The 23,944-nt window shown below is 30.5% G+C and overlaps 1 protein-coding gene across 1 annotated transcript in view; it reads left to right on the top strand.

Annotated features, from left to right (window-relative positions):
- The window catches only part of LOC107451807 (uncharacterized), a 140,363-nt gene extending 116,729 nt beyond the window's left edge, over positions 1-23,634 (top strand). Inside the window, exons 2-5 of the mRNA XM_021147952.3 lie at positions 7,640-7,712; positions 14,750-15,145; positions 16,157-16,276; positions 23,222-23,634. Coding sequence (XP_021003611.1) covers positions 7,640-7,712; positions 14,750-15,145; positions 16,157-16,276; positions 23,222-23,439 — 807 coding nt within the window. The 3' untranslated portion in view covers positions 23,440-23,634. The remainder of the gene's footprint in view (positions 1-7,639; positions 7,713-14,749; positions 15,146-16,156; positions 16,277-23,221) is intronic.
- The last annotated feature ends 310 nt before the right edge of the window (positions 23,635-23,944 follow it).

Here is a 23,944-nt window from a genome sequence, read left to right as displayed (position 1 = left end):
GTCGACATTCTCTTGATTTCGGTCATTCACGGTAACATATAGATCACCTTTAACCCCTTAACTTGTGCGCTCGTGTTAATTCGAACGCGCTAAAGAGGCCAAACTGTGCACACTCGAGATAATTCGAGCGGCGTTGTATTTTATGCTGCTATAATTTTTCACACTCGAATATAATCGAGAATTGAGAATAACAATGTGAAAGCTAAGGGGAAAAAATAGTGCGTGCAGTCCCTCCGCGCGGAAGAAGTTAAACTTCGTAACCTGCGACGTTAATTGTAGAAGAATCAGAAGTCGTAGAAGGATCACTAGTTCTATTCAACGACTATTTTTCCTGCTCCACTCGCTTCCGTGCTCTGTAATCACGGTAATATTGTGCATTTTTCCCTCGTGGATCTCTTGAACCAGAGGAAGTGCTTGTGGTTGCCTCATCGTATCGCCATGGAAAATGTATTTGTATTAATAATGTATGTGAATGCGTCATAATGTAATTTCAAAAGAGAAAACCTAACAATCAATTGATATTCACAAGAGACGTACCTTGACATAATCTTAAATCCGTCGCATTGTCCGTGGGACTGTTTTCACTCATTTTTTACAATTGTTGTCCACTAAATTTGAAAATAAAAAATACTACCCTATTAAATTGTATGTGTATCAAACTAAAAAAATATTTATAGAAAAACATTACTCTTATGACTTTTATTATTTTTATGCTAGTGAGAACCAAAACAATATGGAAATGAATGAGGGAAAACTGGATCCTACCACGTGATTTCCCGGCCAATAAAAATGCAGCGTTAAACGTTTAACGCAGCCTTGTTGGAAGTCGCATAAGAAGTATAACTTCAAAAATCGTTTTATTGTTACTTATCATTTACATAGGATTGTAAGCTATCACACTTACTTATTCAAGAATAAAATATAGCCATTTTTTTGCATGGAACAAAAGCTCGGTATATCAAAATTGTCCACCGAAAGAAAAGTTGAACCAGGAGCGGCAACAAACAGCAACAATGTTCTAAAGTGTGTTTTTTACATTAAGAAAAAAATTGATTCATTTTTGGCGGGTTTTTTCAAAAAATATGTGCGTTAAGGGGTGAAAACTTCAAAATTTACCCTTAAACTAGATTAGATGCACACGTAAATGTAACATTTAGAACAATCTAGCTTTAATAACAAAACACGTTGAATTGTTTAGGGCACTCATCTACCATAATCAAGATGTAGCATTTGACAATCGTAAGAGATTTAAATATACTCAGCACGATCCATTTTATTCTCCATAACTTTCCAAACATTTTGAATTCTTGGTTGCCTTGATCTGCTATTGAAGCAGATAATTTCTCTTTTTTTTCAAAAACATTTCGATTACCAGGAGACATTTTTGCAAAACTCTCCATGCAGATCCCATGAGAAAACACTTATTACGATTTTTAAATGAGTCTTTTAAAGTTGAGGAATTTTTTTTTAAATGTCTTATTTCGTGCAAAAGAAACGGATTTGAACGGAGTTTAATAACTCACCGAATTCCTCTGAGAAAGTTGGTTATTGCCTTGTTTGAAGATTCCCCAACATTTTAATTACAAAACTTCAGGAGGAAATAACGCCAAATGCTAATTGCTGGTTGATCTGAACCAGGCACTTTGAAGTCACGTTATCAACCCTCTCTCAACAGCCGATTTTTTTTTTATTCCTACAGTATTTTTTATGTACCTCGACTTGCTCGTTTTTCGGTGAAGGGAGGGAAAAAACATTCTTCTGTAAATGAAACTAGGATTCGCATTTAATGCCTTTGTTCGTTTTTTTTTTTTTTTTTTTTTTTTTTTTAAAAAAAAAAATACCCTGACAACCTGTCTCTTTTTGTAATTAAGAAAGCTATTTAAGAAGAAAAAAAGTCTGCTTGAAAAAAAAAAGTTTTACGAAAGAAAAAGAATCGAACAATGATTCTTTTTTTTTTCTTTTAAGAGGGTTTTGATTTTTAAATCTACAAAACTTGAAAGTAAATGGAAGTGTTTTTTATCATCAATATGTGATCTTTTTGACTTTATTACGGTAAAAGTAGATTGAAGCATCAACGAAATATTCCGTCATAAATATATTTATTTCTTAAAGTTCGTTCATGAACTCCCTTAATTCGTAATAAAATATTGTTAATAAGTTAAATTTTCTTGTCGTTAATAACGCGGTGGCCTAGTCGTAAGCCGGCCTTGTGGGGATTCGATTCACTAAGTCGTTTGCTTTATTCCTTTTCTTTTTATGTTTACTTTATTCCTTTTCGTTCGTTTTAGCAAAGATTTTTTCTCTTGACAAATAGTATTAATTTAAGTATAACTTTATTTTCCTTGTTGTATTTCTTTTAAAATTTTGAAAGATTCCTTGATATTTAAATTACAGTATATATATATATATATATATATATATATATATATATATATATATATATATATATATATATATATATATACATATTTTCTTTTCTCGGACTAGTTACATATACTAGAACTAGTATATTACTAGAACTATACTATTACTAGAACTAGTTACATATATATATATATATATATATATATATATATATATATATATATATATATATATATATATATATATATATATATATATATATATATATATATATATATATATATATATATATATATATATATATATATATATATATATATATATATATATATATATATATATATATATATATATATATATATATATATATATATATATATATATATATATATATATATATATATATATATATATATATATATATATATATATATATATATATATATATATATATATATATATATATATATATATATATATATATATTTTTTTTTTTTTTTTTTTTTTATGTAATAAAGATTTTTCTTTTTTTTACGAATAGTTTAAATAATTTAAATATAAATTATTTTATCTGTTGTATTTTTTCCGTTTCTAGATATTAATATTTTTATTTTAATAATACATAAAAACAGTGACACTAAAAAAAAAGTTAGATTTCTACGTGATTTCTCTTTCTCCCTAATTGTACCGCCTAACACAATTTTCAGATATTCTTCTCTCTTCTTTTTTAATAGACAGGTAAAAAATTTAATAAATTGTTTACAGCTTTCTGAATCGAATAAAATTGGGAAATAAATTCTCGCTATGATTGGATTGTAAAATACAAACAACAGTCAGCTCTGCAATTTGTATCGCTGATTTTTTTAATGATATGATATGATTGGTATATTTCTGAACTTTCAAAATATTGATAAATCTTTTTGAAGGAAAATGAATTAAGTTTTTCAGCTGTTTCAGCCTACAAAAAACGAATGCATCTTAACAATCATCTTTTAAAACATGCAAAATGTCAGAGCAGGTTTTACTTTGAATTACCATGACTGATAATTATCATCCAGATTAATGTTCATTGAACAAAATTTATAATAAAATAGCAATACTTTAACCCTTATTATTTCATGGAAAAAGATTATTTATAAATTAGAAAAATAGAATTAATAATGATATCTAATGAGAAAAATCTAACAATTAAAATAAAATTTTATTTAAATTAATTCTAATTATAAAGCGAAAAGAACTTTAGTGAAAGAAAAAAGCAAGAGAAAAGGAAAATAAATCGATGAACCTCAAAAAAAAAACGTGTCTCGTAGTCAGGCAATTAACAGTTAATTAGCATATAAAACTTGCTTAAATTTTCACATGCGTTTTTTTATTTTATTTATAACCTTCGCTGACCCGCTTTACCCGACATTCAAAATTTAGTGGCAGACTCTCTTACCCAACTCAGACAGACCAACTGGAACAGTGAAATAAACAAATTGCAATTAGTGAAAAGAATTGGAGATCAAAGATAAATCGGAAGTCATTATGGAGAAATCTTCAGAGGAAGGCATTGGGTCACATTGGGCTAACTACGACAGAAAAACCCAGGTACTTATCAATAGACTACCCATTGGGCACACCCGCTTGACACACAAGTATTCAGAGTCTGCCAAAGACAGGGGCACGGGGCAGATGTCCCACATCAGGGGGGCCCCCAAACAATTTGTTGCGTTATAAGGTTATCGGATCAGAAATGACGATGTAATGCGTGTTCAACGTATTGCATTCGATGAGTTGCACATTTCAGCAAAGACTTGAGTAGTGAGTTCAATCAGAATGACTGTGAATTCAAATTTCAAGAAAGTACCTAAAATTTTAGATTGGCATTTTTATGTAAGAAAAAATAATACTAACTAAAATACAAAAGTAATACAAAACTAAATGTTTTGGTAAGTAGCATATATTTTATTTTGTTAAACCTAACTTCATTTCTTACTTAACTGTTAGTTTTTACCCAGAAAAATGTTGAAACAATCACGACAGCACAAGTTCTTAGAGGATATAATATTAATTATAAGAATAATTATAAAAATAATTGTAATAATTGTATGAATTATAATTCTTAATATAATTCAATTTTAATATAATTCAAGATAATTCTTAAAATTAAATTTTAAGAATTATAAAAATTATAGAAATAATGATAATTAGAAGGAAAAGAAATATATTTGCGGAAAATGTACAACGGAAACACCCTGTACATGAATAATAAATACTCTGTACATCAATAAAAAATGCTTTGAGCAATGAATTAAAAATTCTTATTCTTTGTTTTTGTAATACATGAAAATTAGCAATATGCAATTTTGCTTAAAGAAGCTTTTTTAGTTTATTTCCTTCCTAACATCCATATTTCATACATTCATTCAAGAAACAAAGTCCGTTCATTTGACAGTCTATGGTAAAAATAGGTAGGGGAGAGTGGGGTCAATTGTAACAGGGTACGATTGTAACAGAGCAAAAATTTCGAGTGTCGGGTTCTAGATTTGGTTCCTAAGTGGCGCACAAGGTGCATTTAATAAATCTACACGTACACCCCTGCTGGCAACCATCTTTATGTACTTTTGAAAGAATTACATCACAAAAGATATTTTCAAGCTACGTAAGTTCTTTTTTTGGTATTAGAATATTATACTGTGACAAAGTAATTTTGTTCAAACAAATAAAAATTATTAACCGAATATGTAAGTGGACACCTTAATTAACATTTCAATATAAAAAAATTAGTTTTGTTTAATTAACTAGCATTGTTTTTAACAAATGAATCTGAAATGGCGTCTTGGGGACGATTGTAACAATAAGTAAAGGGACAATTGCAACAGCTGAAAATAAATAATCTTATGTTTACAAACCATTACTTAACTCTTTAAGAACCACCAATAGTTTCCTATATCATTTATATTATGTTGCTTGTGCATTATTTTATTTGTCACCTTTCACAGCATAAATTAAATTTTTAACCCCCTGAAGTTAAAAGTTTAACCCTTTAGGTCTCTGCTCATTATTATTTTTACTCCTAAAATATCACTACTATTTTGATCAATAAAAAAATATATCACAACTATGATAATATGTATAATTAACTATGTTTTAGTTGAATTTATGAACTGTTACAATTGACCCCGTAAGTGGGGACAATTGTAACAAGTGCACGACTGTCAAAAATTGTTAATAACTATTTAATATAATAACATTTAAAATAAGGTTTTTTTTTTCTAGTAGAGGATAGTCTACTTTACTCGTCAGTCAATTAATACTAATAATATATTGGATTTTTTGTTAGTTAAAAATAGTTAAGTAAAAAATGTTACATTTGACCCCACTCTCCCCTATAGATTAAGTGTTTAGTGTTCTTTCTTTAGGAAATGATCCGAATTTCTCAGATGTAAAAACGGGAATATTTGCTTCAATTATTTGAAGTTTTTTAATTCCAAATTGATTAATAATAAGTTTCATAAATACGAATAGTTAAAAATAATTGTTTATTTTAGGTATAATTTTGTCACCAATAACAGTGTTTTTCAAAGTTTCACACAAGAATTATGAAATAATTTGACTGCATACTTAAAAAAATAACGACATTTACTAAGGTTTTTTAAAGCAAAAATGATTTCATAACAAATGAGATTGTTTTTTTATTTCATCCGTGCTAAAATGAGGAGGAATAAATAAACAAACTTACAAAGGATTATCCAAAATAATTGTTATTCGAAAGGAATGAAAAAAAGAAAAGTGTTTTCCTCTTTAATAGATCCCTTTTGTCGCTATTTTTCAAATCCTTTTATGGAACAAATGTTCGAAGTCAGGGGAAGAGGTAATTTGTCAAACACCCTGCACCCGATCGCTCTTTTCCATCATCCGGGCATTCTTCTTTAGATGGCGCGAAATGACGTTTTCATTCTTCAAACGTCTTAAATAAAAAAAAGAAAATGAAATAAGAACAGTTATTGGAAAGACACGTCGAAGATAAAGTTCTTAGCCGTTGCATCAGAATTGAAAATAAAAACTAATATTTTTCAGCCTCGCCCATAAGGTTTCACTGGAAAAAAATTATTGCAGCGCAATTAACCTGGAAAATTCACTTTCTTTCTTTCTTCACTTTCTATTTTCTAGAGTGCGAAATGCAAACACCAAAGGCATGAAAAAAAAAATAATAAATATTAAAAAAAGGAATAACAATTCGTTAAATGAACTCTTAATAAATAGTTCATTAACGAACCCATTATAACATTTAAAACATATAAAAGTAGATATCTTTTATAATGAAAAAAAATATATGAGATTTATTTTAGAACTTAAAAGGAATGAAAGAGATGCTTCGTTAGTTTGTTTTGTGTCACTAAATAAAATAAAGAGTTTTTACCTTAAGCACCCTAAAAGGGGAGGGGGACACTTAAAAGATCGTTAAATTATCGTAACAATTTCAGCGTTGTCAAACTGTGTAACTGTATCGGTATTTTTTAAAAGTATACAGCATGTAGTTCGTTTTAAGGCACAAACTCTTTATTAAATATGGAATAATTATTAAATGGATAAATTATAATGTATAAATTAAATAGAGAAATTATTAAATTATATCGGAAAGATTTTTCACTGTCTCTTAGCCATTTATCTATACAAAATTGTGTTAAAAAATTGTTGAGTGAGAAAATTGGTTCGCAGGTTCGTAAGTGCTGCGATAATAAAAGGGCGATTAAAGGTCAAATCCCGGTATATGAGTTCATTCCATAAAATAGGGGTTATATGGAAATGTGTATAAGATGTTTATGGTAGGAAGTGAAAAAGCTTTGAGCATTCTTTAGGCACTGAGCCACATTGAACTGTCCAATAATTAATCATCTTCTTACGGTGGAAGGACATTTAGAACGGTTGAGATAGAAGGGAGTATGTTACTATGAATGGCAGAAATGGGTGGTTGTTGACTTCCACCGGTGCATCTTGTCTATCACACAGTCTCTTTGGTAAATGTCCGAATTATATACTAGGTCTAATTAAGTGCCACCGCCCGGTATGCATTTGTCCGGTATGTCCTGCATAAATGTTCTGTTATGTCAAGTGACATTGCCTAATAAGCATTTAACCGGTTCTTCGAACACTGATGTTTCTCCTAATTTTCTCCTAATTCCCCTAAGTTTTTATATGATGATTCGCGGTTGAAGAGATAATTTTCATTCATTGTTCATTAAATATATATTCAACTTGTATAAACAATACGTTTTCTTTTCTTTTACAGATGGCGATTTGCCTAATATTAGCTATATATTTGACAACATTTATCTTAGTTCAAAGTGATGAATCACCAACAGGTAAGCATATTTATCTCTTTATTTAAGTCTCAAGCAATGTATAGATGGTTCTAGAATATTTCGCATGGGTATTAGATTTTAAAAAAATAATAATTCGTTTGTTTTGTTTATTTTTTCAGTATACTAAAAGCTTGCAGTTAATGTATTATTACACGGTTTGCCGTAATATTAAATTAAAAATACATTAGTGATAATATGTATATTACAACAATAAATAAAATCCCAACAGTAACAATTTTTATGAGCACCAGAACAAAATTTATTGAGGGCCCCTTCCTCAGAGAACAAAATGTCTAATTTTCATATTTCGCAGAATTTGTGGACCTCTTATGCAGAATTGTATTTTCTCCGCCATTATATAGCAATCTCCCATAAGTACCGCCTTGACTGCATCACAGATAAATCACACACATTAGTATAAATTTTGAAAGAAATTTTGCTCGAACCCTCTCTTTCTCCCATAAGTACAGTTTTGACTACATCACAGGGTTGCCACAGGCTACTAAAATGCAACTATTGCTACTATTTTCAGCCTTAGGCGACTTTTTCTGCATGAAAAGGCTAAAAAAGCAACTATTTTCAGGAATAGGCAACTATTAGGAGACTTTTTTTTTACTCTTGGCGAAGTTTTTTCGCAAAAATGAACGTTACTTTTCAGAAAGCAAACTTTTATACAATCATTTATGTCCAAAGAGCCAAAAATTTAAATTTCCATTGGATTTAATAAAGTACTTGTTATATGTTCTCGCTGAGGGGCAGTTTTGCTATTTTTAATTGTTTATTCCTTCTATTGACATTCATATTTAATTCTAATTCGACTTTTATTTAGGTACCTATTTTCTAATATGTATACCTTTTATATTTGAACAAAACTTTTTTTTAATTGGAGCATAGTTAGGACTGGGCGATAAATCGATGTATCGCGAAATATCAATTTAACGCATATATCAGTAGGCCGATGTAGTGACTTTCGTTTTAGGCGATGCATCAGAAATCTGATTTAAGCCACCGGAATAAGGTTACAATCGCGGTTTAACGATTTAATATGCAAGGATCCTTGACTAGGCTAACGCTGTTACCGCACTAACGAAGACGATTTTGATTTCGTCTAGCTGCAGAGAACTTCCGGTTTCGTGCGAGGATCAGCGTTGCAATATAGAACGCAATTAGTTTCTTTATGTCCATTTTTGTCTTTGGGATTTTGCGTTTTTTGAAGATTATTTTCAATGGGACTTAAGTCATTTTGCGATCGTTGTGCATTTTATTTCGTCGGAAATAATAGTCTGGTTTCTTGTAAATTATTTTCAGTGAGACTTTTACAGCGATCGTTTCGTTCTGCATTATTTCATACCATTTTTTTCTGTCTGGGTTGAACGATTATGTCAATTATTTTTAGTAGACCTACTGTTACTTTGCGATTACTGCACAATCGCTGTTATCTTAAATTTTTGTTATGAACTCAATAGATCAAATCATTGATTTTTTTCAATTATTGTTTTTTATTTTAAGCAATACAATTTAATAGGGGTACAATTTAATTTAACTTTGTCATAAAAAGTTAGTTTTTTTAAATTTATTAAATGTAGTTAAGTATAATAATTTGATTGTTTTTCAACCAATAAATGCTCAGTGGTTTTTAATTATTAAAAAATTAAAACAAAACTTACCTTTAATTAATTAGCTTTTATTTTTGAGAAAATGAAAACAAAGTTTTAAAAAAATTCGGCTATTAGTTAAAACAAATTTTTTTTTAAATTAATTAAAAAGTTTAGTAATGTTTTGACGTTTTTAATAATTTAACAATAGCACTTAGAGTATTTTTTAAAAGTTTTTATTAAAATTCTTTCAATACTTGTTTGTTTTATAATTTGTTCGATAGTCAGCATCACTTTTAAACAAATAAATCTTTAGTCGATTTTATTTTCAAAAATGAAAATAATAATAAATAAGTAAAAATATTTTTACATTTATTAAGTACAGAATTTGACCATTAGTTAATACTACTTTTTATTATTTTAAATAAGTAAATAAAAAAGGGTCTAATGATGTTTCAAAAGCATGTTTTTTTTTCAACAAATAATAAATAAATAAAAAAAATAAATTCTAAGGTGAACATTTCTTTGGTTTGTTTTCCACTTTCGTTTTTATTTCTTTTAATTTTTAATGCATGTATGTAAAATAATTTGTTACAGTATTATTATTTTTAAACCAATAAATCTTAAATCATTTTTAATTTAAGAAAAATGAAATAAAGCTTGGGTTTGCTTTTACTTTGACTTCCTTATTAATTTAATTGAAAAAATTAAGCAATGATATTGATGTCATAGTAGAATATGTTTAGAATTAATATTTTCTTTTGTACTAGATTTATTTCTTTTTATTTATTTTTGATTAATTTAAAGATTTCCCATAGGTAATTTTTGAACGTATTCTAAATTGCGATGCATCGCTCTATCGCGATGTATCACGATTTAAAATTTCTGACATCACCCAGTCCTAATAGTAGTATTTGACAATTAAGCTATAATTTTAGTTATAGAGCTACTATTTTTGATACATTTTTGTTTCTGTTAGGCAACTATTTTCATGCTTGAGGCTACTAAAAGCAACTATTTTTGTTCATTTTTTACTGTGGCAACTCTGCATCACAGATAAATTGCATGCATAAATTTCTTAAATTGTTATAGAAATTTCCTCTACTTTTTTGACGGAAATTTTTTTAATGGATTAAAGTGTGTACCCGGTTTTATCCAACAAGTGGAGCAAGAGCATGTAATTTGAAGTTTTCTAGAAAAAAAAATTATTTTTAAAAAAAGTAGTACTTTACAGGCATGATATATTCTTTTCAGGAATGTACTCCACTAAACAATGAATACCTTGCTAAATCTGGCATTCGAACAGTTTAGCTCCAACATGCCTTCAAATGTTAGCTATCCAGTCTTACGACCCTCCCTCCAGCCCCAACTATACTCATTGTCGATTTTTCTCATTGCTGTTATCAGTTTTTTTTTACGTATACTTTTCTTCTTAAGCGCCATTAGAGACAAAAAGAAACTCAGCATTTAGTGAACCAAAAATGTAACTTGTACCTTAGAAACTAAAGTATTACTATTTATTATAAATCAAGGTCTTTTGGGGCAATGTAATGATAAAGCCGTGTATTCAAATTGCCCCCCAGGCAAAACATTTTTAATATAGTTTCTTGTGGGACAAAATTCTATATCGCCAATAAAATGCTTCTGTCAATCGTGCTGTTATCAAATAAAAAAGTCATTTGTTAAGAACCTATCTGGAAACAAAGAAAAGGCACGGTTGACACGTCACAATTGAGGTGACGTGTCAACCACCCTAATATGTATCAATGATCTTTTTCTGACTGGATCCCTTGGTTCTTTTTAAAATTCCGATAATTCTATTCAATTTCTTAAAAGAATCAAAAAAATAGAAATAGCACGGCTTCTAAAGTTTTCCTTTTTTGGCGATTCTTCGATGATCTCCCATTAATCATTTTTCCTAATAAACTACTGAATATAATTATTCTTTTCAAATCAAAATTTTTTGTCTAGAAATATATTTGATTTCAAAAAAAAAAAAAAAAAAAAAAAATTGAGTGAAGTATTATACCCCAGCAATAATGATATAGAAATAAATTCTAAATTTTAATGAGCGTGAATATTCATGACGTCCGAATACTGATGAAAAGTAGTGGAGAGAGAATAGCTACAATTTTTCCAATGAAAAAAAGAAAATATCGAAAAAATAAGGAAGGGATTCAATGGAGTCCAGGAACCTGTCAATGGGATGCCTGCAAGTGACGTAGTCTGGGTACCTCTATCCTAATTGGTTGTTGAAAAATGGCATTTGTTTACGTTCGCAACTACTCTTTCACTTCTATTTCGAGTAAGCCAAGCCCATCAAATATCAGTTCTCTAAGTGACTATATTCTTTCACAAAGAATTAAGTTCTTTCAATATATATACACAGAGACTTAACACAAAGACGGGCACAAAACCATGTGGAACATAGACTGACTTATTATGCATCGTAGTTGCCAGGTACATAAAACAAAAATGTATCACGGTTACATGAAAATACAAATAATAAATCTAAGTAAAAAACTTAGACGAAAAAGAATTATATTTCAATAAATTCGATGCTCGATACGGCTATGTATTCAATTAACTTAACGTTAATTAATATTCTAACTTATGTTGAGCTCAACTTTAACACGCCATTTTAATTCTAAACAACAGCTGGCGATAACGTCACAGGTCACATGTGTGGGTATACGTTGTCTTCTTTAAGTGCAAGTACCCAATTACTTAGCTTATTAAAAATAACTGCACTGTTAATTCGTTCTATTGACATCATTAATGAAAACCATCTTAATGGCTTTTTGTTACAAGACAATGCTTGTCCACACATTTCAAGACAAACGGCCGGATGATAAAGTGGTATGATCTAATCTCCTGATACCAAATTGGGTATAATATAGCCTACGTCACAGGTTGTGTTGTTCCTACTAAATTTAACCCATGAACGGCATTTTCTGCGAGCCTAACTTCAAGCCACAAATAAACAAACGAAGTGTTCGATCGTTTAAATAGCTGCTCGCCAGATTTTATTGCATTATAAAGAAAAGTTATTGAAACTAAATACAACTAAATAAACAACAACAACTAAAACAAATAACAACAACTACTAATAACAATAACTAAATAAACAACAACTAAATTCCATTCGTTTAGCATTGCGTCATATGTTGTTCCTACTAAATCGAAGTAGTTGTGTTTTTTTTTCATATTATACCCAATTGAAGGAATAATGAAAAGTCAATTTCTACTCAGGTCAACAAATAAAAATTTTATTTTCGTTACTTTCTTATTAAATAATCACAATTAATATACATGTGACAGAATCACAATATTAAGTTGGCAAAAAAGAAAAAATTTTTCCAGCGATCTGCACGCTTCGCCACCGACGGTATTTATTCTTAAATTTACATCTTGCTAAATATCTTATATAAGAGGAAAACTTTTCTCCCGCATAAAACTAAAATGAATTAATTAAATTTAATGAATGAATTAATATTTGAAAAAACTGTATTAACATCAAGTGTTATCCACTATAATTTTAAAAAAATTTATTTGAACTTGAGTGGATAATAATAAATATTTTATTGAGATTGAAAAACTTGAACAAGATATATAAATAGTGGGAATTGAATAAACTCCTACTGATGTTATTGATGTTAAAGAAAAACTAATGTATCTATATAATGTTGGATTAAGATAAAACATCTTGAAATGTACTTTTTTTTTTATTTACTCATTCATTTTGCGAAAGCCTCACATTTTATGCTCTGTACTTTATGTAATCATGTTGCTCAAAATGATAGAAACATTTCAGATTTAGTGTCAAGATCGATCCATCCTTTTCAAATTGTACAAAATTGAAATTGAATATTTCATGGTCTTTTCAATTAAAATAATTTAATTAAATACTCTCAACAGGAACCAATAGTTTCGGTGAAATATGCGATTCTATACTTGAATCTTTCAATTAAGTGACCTAAATTGAAATATCTAATGACTGTTAAACGCGATACATTAATGCATTTCCATTTAGAATATCGCATTTCGAAGAACAATATAAAAGTTAAAAGCTTTCGAAGTCGCACCATGGAAAGGAGATACCTTACTAAATTTAAGAGGTAGTCATTTGAGAGCCTCCGTGAATGTTAGCATTGTTTGTTAATTCTCTCTTTCTATTTATATGTATATATATTCAAAGCTCAGCCCCGTCCCGCCCCCTAGCGGTGGCATCCGGGGTGAAAATTTATTGATCAACAAAAGGATACAAAACAATTTCCAGTTTGAAAACAAAAGAAGATGAGAATTTACAATGATAAACATGAATAATAAAACAAAAAATAAATGAATAATAAATAAATATAATAATATTTAATGCTTATCCTAAATTTTAGTTGACATCCAATAATTTTAGTTGACAATGACTTGTATGCCTTAGATTTGAATAGAAACGAATTTGATATAGCATTACATGACTTCTTAAGTATCTTTGAATATTACTAACAACAACAATCTGAAAAAGAATACAGTATATAACATTGGATATATACTGCATTTATATATATATCTATATATATATCAGACAAATCAGTTTGTCAAATCGAATCAATTCGTTAAATTGAATATCAATTTTTTAATTAACGAATAACAGAGTATGATATAAAAATAGCAATGCAAAATACCCTTAGATATAGATATTAAATTATTGTTTACTATGAGCTTAAAAATTATAAGTTATACATTTGGAAATCAACTTTAAAATAATCTTAATTCTTTAATACTACTTACTTTTAAAACTTAATAGATGCATATTATATACGAAAAATTCAAAGTTTTGGTTTCATGAGCGAATTTTTTTCCAGCGATTGTTGTTCGTTAAATCAAAGTTAAAAAATCGTTGAAGGAGAGCATTTCAGAACCCTCTTTTGTCGGGACAGAAAAAAATATTCGTTAAATCGGAGAATTCGTTAAACAAAAGTACGTTAAATCGAGGTTCAAGTATATATATATATATTACAGTGAATGACCGAAATGAAGATAATGCCTAATTTCACCAGTAAATGTCCAACATATTTGTTACATCCGATTTTATACTAATTTATTTATTCGATGTTGTAATATCTGCTGAGGATAGATTAGGCGAAACAACAGCGGTTAAATGCATACTGGACAATGGCACTTGACCATAAAAATCACTCATTTGGGGTCATTCACAGTAACATCATTCACAGTAAATTCGGTTATAATTTTAAAACGGGGAACACCGATTTTGACAGCGTTTCTTTCAGCAGTTTGCAAATTTTCAAGGAGTGGTTTCATTTTTCACCTAACCATTCATTTATAGCTTCGAAAATATTTGTATCCATAAAAGCTAAATGTATGCTTTTTTTTCGCACTTGGTAAGCAAAAATTTATTGACTAAATTATTTGTTTTTTTCTTTCTAGCCCTGGATGATGCATCGTCCCTGCCAATGCTTGCCTCTGGAAAACGTCAACACAATATCATGAGATTTGGGAAGAGGCCTTCAGTTGAAAAGAGGGAAGATCCCCGTCACAGATTCCTGTTCATGGGAAAACGAGAAGATGACAGCCTGCTTCATTTCTTACAGGGGGATGACAACTCTTACAAGAGGGGTCACACTATCATGAGATTCGGAAAGAGGAGAATTCCTCAGGAGACACACAATTTTATGCGATTCGGCAGGAGGGAGGGAGAGAAAAATCCAGGACATTCCATGATGTATTTCGGTAAAAGAGCTGCTGATGGTCACAACATGATGTACTTCGGAAAAAGAGCAGGACATTCCATGATGTACTTCGGCAAGCGAGAAAACGATAATGGTACAATCAATATTCCAGATATACCTCTCCCGAAACTAGGAGTCGCAGAATAAGAAACTAAAGTTAATTTTTAGGGTTTTAAAGAAATAAACTGAATCATTTTAGCAAAATCTCAAACATTCATTTGTTTATGGGGCGTAACTACCACTGCAGTTATTAAATATAAAACCTCGTCGCGCTGTTGCTTCTCAGTATCATTTACTCAACGGGATCCTGCACTCATTCGACTGCTAACAGCAACACAATAGAGACCATTCAAACAACAGTGAACTTAATACAACTCTTAATACAAGTGCTCAAAATCAGGTGAACTTTATACAGCTCTCACCAGAAGCGCTCAATATCTGGTGAACTTAACACAGCTCTCCCGGTCTTTCGCAAATACGGCCACTAGTGGTATCCGTTCATCGAATTTTATCTCGAATGAAATTCTGGTGGGAAGGGAGTATTGTGGCATAACTAAACTGTAATTTTAAATATCATTTCACTAGTATATAAGATATACTAACTCGATTCAATCTTGAGGTATCTTTTGTATATTATATATATATATATATATATATATATATATATATATATATATATATATATATATATATATATATATATATATATATATATATATATATATATATATATATATATATATAGTATTCTTATCAGTTATAAACACAGTGTAACATATTAATTATAATCTAGTGCAAATCTAATTTTCAAGCAGATAAATCACATTCAGTTCTATATTTCAAGAAAAATGTGTGTTAAAAATATATTCTACTACTTTCAATTTGCACCATAATTTCATATTTTATAGTCTGGCTGCAAAAATATTTTTAAATCATTTTCGCAAGATGTTCGTAAGTACATGACGTCAACTGATCTCGATTAATTGGCTTTCGATATTGCCTCCTCATCAACATTTTTAAAGTCAAAGAAAAAGAGCGCAGATCTAAGAAACACATTTTTATTTTTTTAAATGTTAAATGAATTAGTTTTTTTTCTTTCTGGCAGATCCAGGATTATACTTAGAACCAGAAAATGAAGAAAAAAGAGCAGCCCACTCCATGATTCATTTCGGAAAGCGAGAAGATTCTGAAAGTGCATCTATGATTCCAGAAGACGAGGAAAATGGTAAGAATGTCAAAAGAGCGCTTTTTAGAAAATATTATGCTGTTTTTGTAACCTACATTTACGTCCATTTCATTAACATTTAATTCTAATTGATAATATAAAATTATTAATAATTAATTATGCATAATATTTAATATAATTATAATATAATTACATTATTTAATACAGTCAAACCCCGCTACAGTGAACCCTCAAGGGACTGAAATTTCGGTTCACTATATCCGTTCTGCAAATGATTATAACTCATTTTTCCTAACTGCTCCCTTTTATTTCACATTAATTGAATGAATGACCCATGAAAAGAAATACAAAAACGATAAAAAAAAAAAAATATGTAGTAACAAAAAATGTGTTAACTTTGAATTTTTATTACTCTTCGTTTTGCGTACCAAAAATTTAGGGATGAGAAACTGCGATAGAAGAAGCAAACAAGAATAAATGCTTATGGTTGCATTTAGAACAATAGATGGTTTTAAAAATCGTTATAAGTATTTTATGTAGAAATTTTAAAATTGCAAAAAAAAGAAAAACAAATCACTCAAAGGCAGAAATAAGTTCTTAATATCCGATTTCCTCCCTTCCTTCGGTTGTCTACATCCACAAAAAATATATGTGTATAGCAAGGCACGGGAACGAACATTTCGTTCACTATATCCGGGTGTTCACTATAACGAGATTTGTTTGTATGACATACAGACAATATAATTATAATATAATTATATTATTTAATGTAATTATATTATTTAATATAATTATACTATAATAATTAATTATACATAATATTAAAGTCTAATTAATATTCTAATTAATTATTCATCTCCATGATAATTAAGAGAAGACACAGTTTGGCAAAATTTAAAAATCTTTGGGATAAAATTTCTCAATATCTGAATAAATTATTCCTACGCTGAAGTCAAGAAACTTTTAGAAAAAATGAAAAGTTTTTAGAATAAAAATTGGCGCATAAACTTAGGTGTTTTCCCTCACTGGAGTGCTCTTTTTCTTAGGACTTACAGAGAAAACGAAAAATATTAATTATAATATGAAACAAAAATACTATGGTGAGGAAATATTCGGGTATTTATTTTTAATTTAAGATGATGAAAAACGCAATGTTGATGAGAAGGTTGTATCCCACTTATCTGATGGAAATGAAATTTATCATAATAATGCAGTGAAACTTTTCGGAAGCGACCACTCTCCGTTCCACAATAAAATGATCGTTGGAGGTTACCGCCATTGATTTCAAAATTGTTCTCTAAGGTACGTGATTTTTCGCGAGTGATTTTAATTTTAATCCGTGTCATTTTCTTGGTGCGGAAAAGCTACCTCTCATTTTTCATTTTTAAAATTATTTTACTTTATTCTTTTTCGTTATGAGATTCATCGAGTTTTTCTTTAAAAAAAGTTTCGATTTATTTTTTCTAGTCGTTGTCTCAATATGAATTTAGATGCATATAACTACACAGAAAAACTTTCTAATTATCTACTCTGTTATTAGCAGAGTAACTAAAAATAGTATTAAAATAGCGATAAAATTTTCAGTGGTGCGAAAATTCCTGGGATTCAGTTAAAGTCAAAACTCCTGAAATTCGGTTTAGGTCAAAACTCCTGAAATTCGGTTTAAGTCAAAACTCCTGAAATTCGGTTTAAGTCAAAACTCCTGAAATTCGGTTTAAGTCAAAATTCCTGAAATTCGGTTTAAGTCAAAATTCCTGAAATTCGGTTTAAGTCAAAATTCCTGAAATTCAGTCTAAATCAAAATTCCTGAAATTCAGTCTAAATCAAAATTCCTGAAATTCAGTCTAAATCAAAATTCCTGAAATTCAGTCTAAATCAAAATTCCTGAAATTCAGTCTAAATCAAAATTCCTGAAATTCAGTCTAAATCAAAATTCCTGAAATTCAGTCTAAATCAAAATTCCTGAAATTCAGTCTAAATCAAAATTCCTGAAATTCAGTCTAAATCAAAATTACTGAAATTCAGTCTAAATCAAAATTACTGAAATTCAGTCTAAATCAAAATTACTGAAATTCAGTCTAAATCAAAATTACTGAAATTCAGTCTAAATCAAAATTACTGAAATTCAGTCTAAATCAAAATTACTGAAATTCAGTCTAAATCAAAATTACTGAAATTCAGTCTAAATCAAAATTACTGAAATTCAGTCTAAATCAAAATTACTGAAATTCAGTCTAAATCAAAATTACTGAAATTCAGTCCAAATCAAAATTACTGAAATTCAGTCTAAATCAAAATTACTGAAATTCAGTCCAAATCAAAATTACTGAAATTCAGTCTAAATCAAAATTACTGAAATTCAGTCTAAATCAAAATTACTGAAATTCAGTCTAAATCAAAATTACTGAAATTCAGTCTACATCAAAATTACTGAAATTCAGTCTACATCAAAATTACTGAAATTCAGTCTAAATCAAAATTACTGAAATTCAGTCTAAATCAAAATTCCTGGGATTCGGTATATGTCAAAATTCCAGGGATTCGGTATAAGTAAAAGTACAGAAAAAAAATTCACCTTTCTATACAAGACCCACAAAACTAATAAAGCTAAAATATTTCCATCTTAATGTTTAGTGCCGTTCACGTTGGCTTTACTTTAGGAGATTAAACAAAACACTTTCTTAGAAGTTTTTCTCATAAAAATAAAGATTGTAATCATTTGGCAAGATGATGTTTCTTGAGGCTAACTCATGAGAGCCAAAACTTAAAATTTTTTACGATATTTCCCTCTCGGTTGACTGTAAAAAGTACCTATATATTTCATACCTATTGAAAACAGCACCAATTACCAGCAATGTTACTAATATTAAACATCATTGAAGTCAATAATAGAACGTCGATTTTTTTAGGTTCCCCTGTATAATATGAACGCTTTTTAAACATTAATTTTGCGTTTTAGTACTTGTTTTTCTTTATTAGAATTAAATAAATTTTACAGAAACACATCTGAAAAGCACAACTTAACACAAAATAAATGCTCGGTTTCAGATCACTTTATGAATACTAATTCGGCAACGTATCCACTACGCGTTCATCACCAAGCTTGTAAAAAATAACACAAGATAAAAGTCTTAAATAGAATCGTCTTAAGAACTAAAGTTTTATTTATAACAATGGCGAAACTAATGCACATTTCTCATGAGAGGATAAATGGAAATTTTAAAACGACTTTTAAGATCGGGATCTGAAATTGCATCGGAAATAAAACCGCTAAATCCTAAATTGCGTCAGAAAAATTGAAGTACTTATAAACAGATAGGACATACAAGACTAACACATACTGAACGAACCAACACCTGTTCGCCCGTAGTTGCAGAGAAGCATCAACTATAAAGCACATCTTAACTCCAATTTTAAAACTAAGAGACGACGATATTTTAACAGTGAATATCCTGAATTATCGACTTTAATTACAGACAATCCACATAGAAACATTCTTGAATATCTTAAAGACACTGGACACTTCCAAAATTTTTAAACAGACTTTTAATTTTGACCAAGTTTCGAGCGCGGTATAACAGCCTTCTTTGGCTCTTGCGCAAAAGATTTAAGTTAGCTAACTAACCTGAACGGATACATTGAAATTTTTAAACGATTTTTAGGATCGGAATCTGACAATGTACTTTGTAGTCGATGTCCGAATTTCGGAACCCTAGCGGAAATGATTCTGCAGTTAGAAGAAGTTCGTCTTTTCAACGCTGTGAGTAAACAGGAAAGAAAAGTTGAAAAAATCGTCTTACAATAATTGTATTCAAAGTTTAGTTAAAGGTTATAATTAAAACACTACGAAATAAACTGAATTTTTTTAAAAATATATCTTATGAATGAAAAAAAACATTTTGATTGTAACTTATGCTATTTTTGTCTGGAACGTGCGTACTCAATCCCAGTCGCTTGGATTGCGGGGGTGTTATTTACTTCTGTGATTTTTAGTTCATTTCAATGATTTTCATTCAGGAGAAATTTCTTGCCAAATTTCGGATTTTTCTGCTGAAAACATGTACCAAAAAAAATGTTTTGCAGTTACGAATTTCTATTTGAAAGGTATAAGTAATAACACGATAAACAAAATATAAATTATAATGCGAGAAGTCTAATAATTTTAAGTAAGCATACGTGAACCTCAGATTTTAACTAAGTAAAATAAAACAAATATTTCAAATGTCAAACTGTACCTAAAGTAGGAACAAACGTGCAAATGGTTATATTATGGTCCATTTAAATACAATAATTTAATAATTATTTAGAAGGAAAAAAAATTAAATACGAAGTTTTATTTAAGTAGAATGCAGTACTGCATTAAACCTCAGTTTCAAGATTATTTTGATTATACAAACCACGCAAAATAAATACTTATTGAAAATAATCTTACAATTATAAAAAAATGTACCTTGGGTGTAAAATTTTCAAAATTATTGAAAAAACACCAAAAGTTAGTTATTAAATGTATGCATCTTAATGTAAAATAATTTAATATTTTATGTAATTAAAATACACATAAAAATAAAACTTAAATGGATATAAAATTTAATACTCATAATACTATGAGATTTCTATTTACTACTATACGCTGTCATATATTTTACCAATACACTTACTGCATGTTCTCGCATTTTTAAATATTAAATAAATATAAATTTAAAAGATTCATAACAGATAACAGAACTACTGAATCAAAGAGAAATAAAAATTATTTTCAGAATAACTAAATTACATAATATTTAAAATTACTTACGTTTTCGAGCACGTGGATTTAGCCTCCCTTTTTCGAAAATCACTTCTGGTTATGTGGTATACTTGTTCTGCATCTTTAGATTTGAGTTTATTGGCGAAAAAGCCAGTTTTAGGTATATCGCACCTCTAACCAAGTATATATTTTAAAACTAAGCTCACAATTATGTCTTTAAGGTACGAGATAATATTAGAGTGAGGATTATCTCCTATTGGTAAAAATAATGACGGATAGAAGCTACCGAAATGGCGCAGTTTCTGTTGATCTGAAAATTTGGTGCACTGGGTTAAAACATGCATAACAGTTAAAGGTTCTTTATTATTAAGACACTCTGATTCTAGTTCATTTAGAAAAAAGATGTTTGTGAGTTATTCGTAGGTGGCCAATACGCAAACGGTAAAAACACATCAAGTTTTCCGTCCCGCAGTGGACTGATCGTTAAGACACGGTAAAAGAATATATAATGTATCATTTAAGAGAATTGATGCTTGACGGGCTTGGCTTACTCGAAATAGAATAGAAAGAAGAGTTGCTAACTTGAACAAATGCCTTGTTCCATCAGCAAATCAGGATAGAGGTACCCACACTACAACACTTGCAGGTATCCCATTGAAAATAATTTAAATTTTTCAAATTGCGTTTTGCGTAGCACAGCTAATCTAATATACAGTTTCGAAACTACTTTTGATTAAAAATTAAACATTTTCATGCTGTTCCAGGACTTTTTCACTCCGTTACCGTCCGCAGAGAAGTTTATTGTTAAGACACGGTTTCCAGCAGATCACAGAAGTCAAGCATCACTGGCTGCGGTCAGTGTGCGGGTGGGTGACCACTTGGATCAGTCTGCGTAGGGACCGAGGGTGTGCGGTATTGGTCCTCGTTAAACTGTGCTACCGTAAAGTGCTCGACTTCGCGCGCAGGTCGTCGGGCTACCGAAGCGGGGGTGCCATCCCCTCCGCAGAGGATCAAAATTGTGATGGCATGTCTTCGGATCATCCTCCGGGATGTTTCCCAGACCGTCGCCAATAGCCCATTGTGCAGCTCCAGTGCGACGTAAAGTAACAACAACAACGTTACCGTCCGCAGAGAAGTTTATTGTTAAGACACGGTTTCCAGCAGGATCACCGAAGTCAAGCATCACTGGCTGCTGTCAGTGTGCGGGTGGGTGACCACTTGGATCAGTCTGCGTAGGGACCTCGTTAAGCTGTGTCTACCGTAAAGTGCTCGACTTCGCGTGCAGGTCGTCGGGCTACCGAAGCGGGGGTGCCATCCCCTCCGCAGAGGATCAAAATTTTGATGGCATGTCTTCTGATCATCCTTCGGGATGTTTCCCAGACAGTCGCCAATAGCCCATTGTGCAGCTCTAGTGCGACGCAAACTAACAAGAACATCAAGTTTTCGACGGTGGCAGAGCGGTCAGAGTACCTGACTGTGACGCCAGTGGTTGTGGGTTCGAATCCCGCTCAGGGCATGGATGTTTCTCTCTGTGTGTTGTTCTCTATTGTGTGAATGTGACCCACCCTATAAACGGATATCTGTGGCAATGTGGAGTGGGTAATATAGCTTGCCTTCGTGACTTAGGTTCACAGGTGGTTGTTGTTGTAGTTCATTTACGTCGTACTAGAGCTCCACAATGGGCTATTGGTGACAGTCTGGGAAGCATCCCTGATGATGATCCAAAGACATGCCATCACAATTTTGATCTTCTGCAGAGGGGATGGCACCCCCGTATCGGTAGCCCAATGACCTGCGCGCGAAGTCGAGCAATTTACGGTAGAACAGTTTAACGAGGACCCATACAGCACACCCTCGGTCCCTACGCAAATTAATGCAAGTCATCACCCACCCCCAACCAGTGATGCTTGACTTCGGTGATCTGCTGGGAACTGTGTCTTAATGATCAGTCCACTGCTGGACCCCTATAAACGGATATCTGTGGCAATGTGGAGTGGGTGATGTTGTTCGCTTCCGTGACTTAAGTTCACAGGTGCCCACTGGGTAACGTTAAATGAGCTACACTTCCGGCGTTTTCCGAAGTGAAGAACGAAGTTCAGTGCCTGCCATATAAAAAAACTTCTTGTTTCTGTTCTGTTTGATAAACAGTGTGGAGATGCACACTGTTTATCAAGCAGCCTGAGTTATGTGTAAAAAAAAAAAACTCTGCGTGATTAATAAGATGTTCTCTTTTTCAGAGGAAATCCAGTATGAGGATCCATCAGACAAAAGAAACCACAATTTGCTGAGATTTGGCAAAGACGGATCTCGAGGGAGTCATGCCATGATCCACTTCGGTAAAAGATCCGTCACAGGGAATCAGTCCTCCGTAGAGAGGGATGAATGGGACGAAAGTCCTGATGCTGCTGCTTACATTAGTGAACCCGAGAAAAACGTGTTTTTGAGATTTGGCTAATGAATTGTATATAGTATTTGTCCCACTCTTTAAGTGTTTTAAAAGGCATATATCTTTATGTAAATATTCCAAAGTGAAAAAATTATTGTACCTTTATGTTATAAATATTGTTTGTTCATACTTCCCCTTATGATAATCAATTATTAAAACAAATGACGCGTTAAATAAATGTATTAAAGAGGTTTGTTGTACAAATGATATTGCTTATTTCAATTACACTGAACAATTAAAACCAAATAGAATTGCATTATCACTCAAACAAATAAACAGAAACTATAGATATAACGGTGAGATATTCTAAAAAAATTTAATATTCGAATTATTATTTATAAAAACTTCAGCTGAAACTAGAATTTTTATTGTTCATAAAACTTCGAACGGTAGTGCACTTATTGATTTGGAAAATTTTGATTTCAAAAGTGATTAAATGAAAAAATATGTTGCTTGAAACAGTGAAGAACTCTAGCGTAATAAACACAATAAATTACTAAAATTGCCTTTTTGT

The sequence above is a fragment of the Parasteatoda tepidariorum genome, chromosome 1 (genome assembly GCF_982258835.1).
Source record: "Parasteatoda tepidariorum strain Cologne lab strain chromosome 1, Ptep-v5.0, whole genome shotgun sequence".
Lineage (NCBI taxonomy): Eukaryota > Metazoa > Arthropoda > Arachnida > Araneae > Theridiidae > Parasteatoda > Parasteatoda tepidariorum.
Note: the sequence above shows the minus strand (reverse complement) of the source record. Positions and strands in the feature narration are given on the sequence as shown.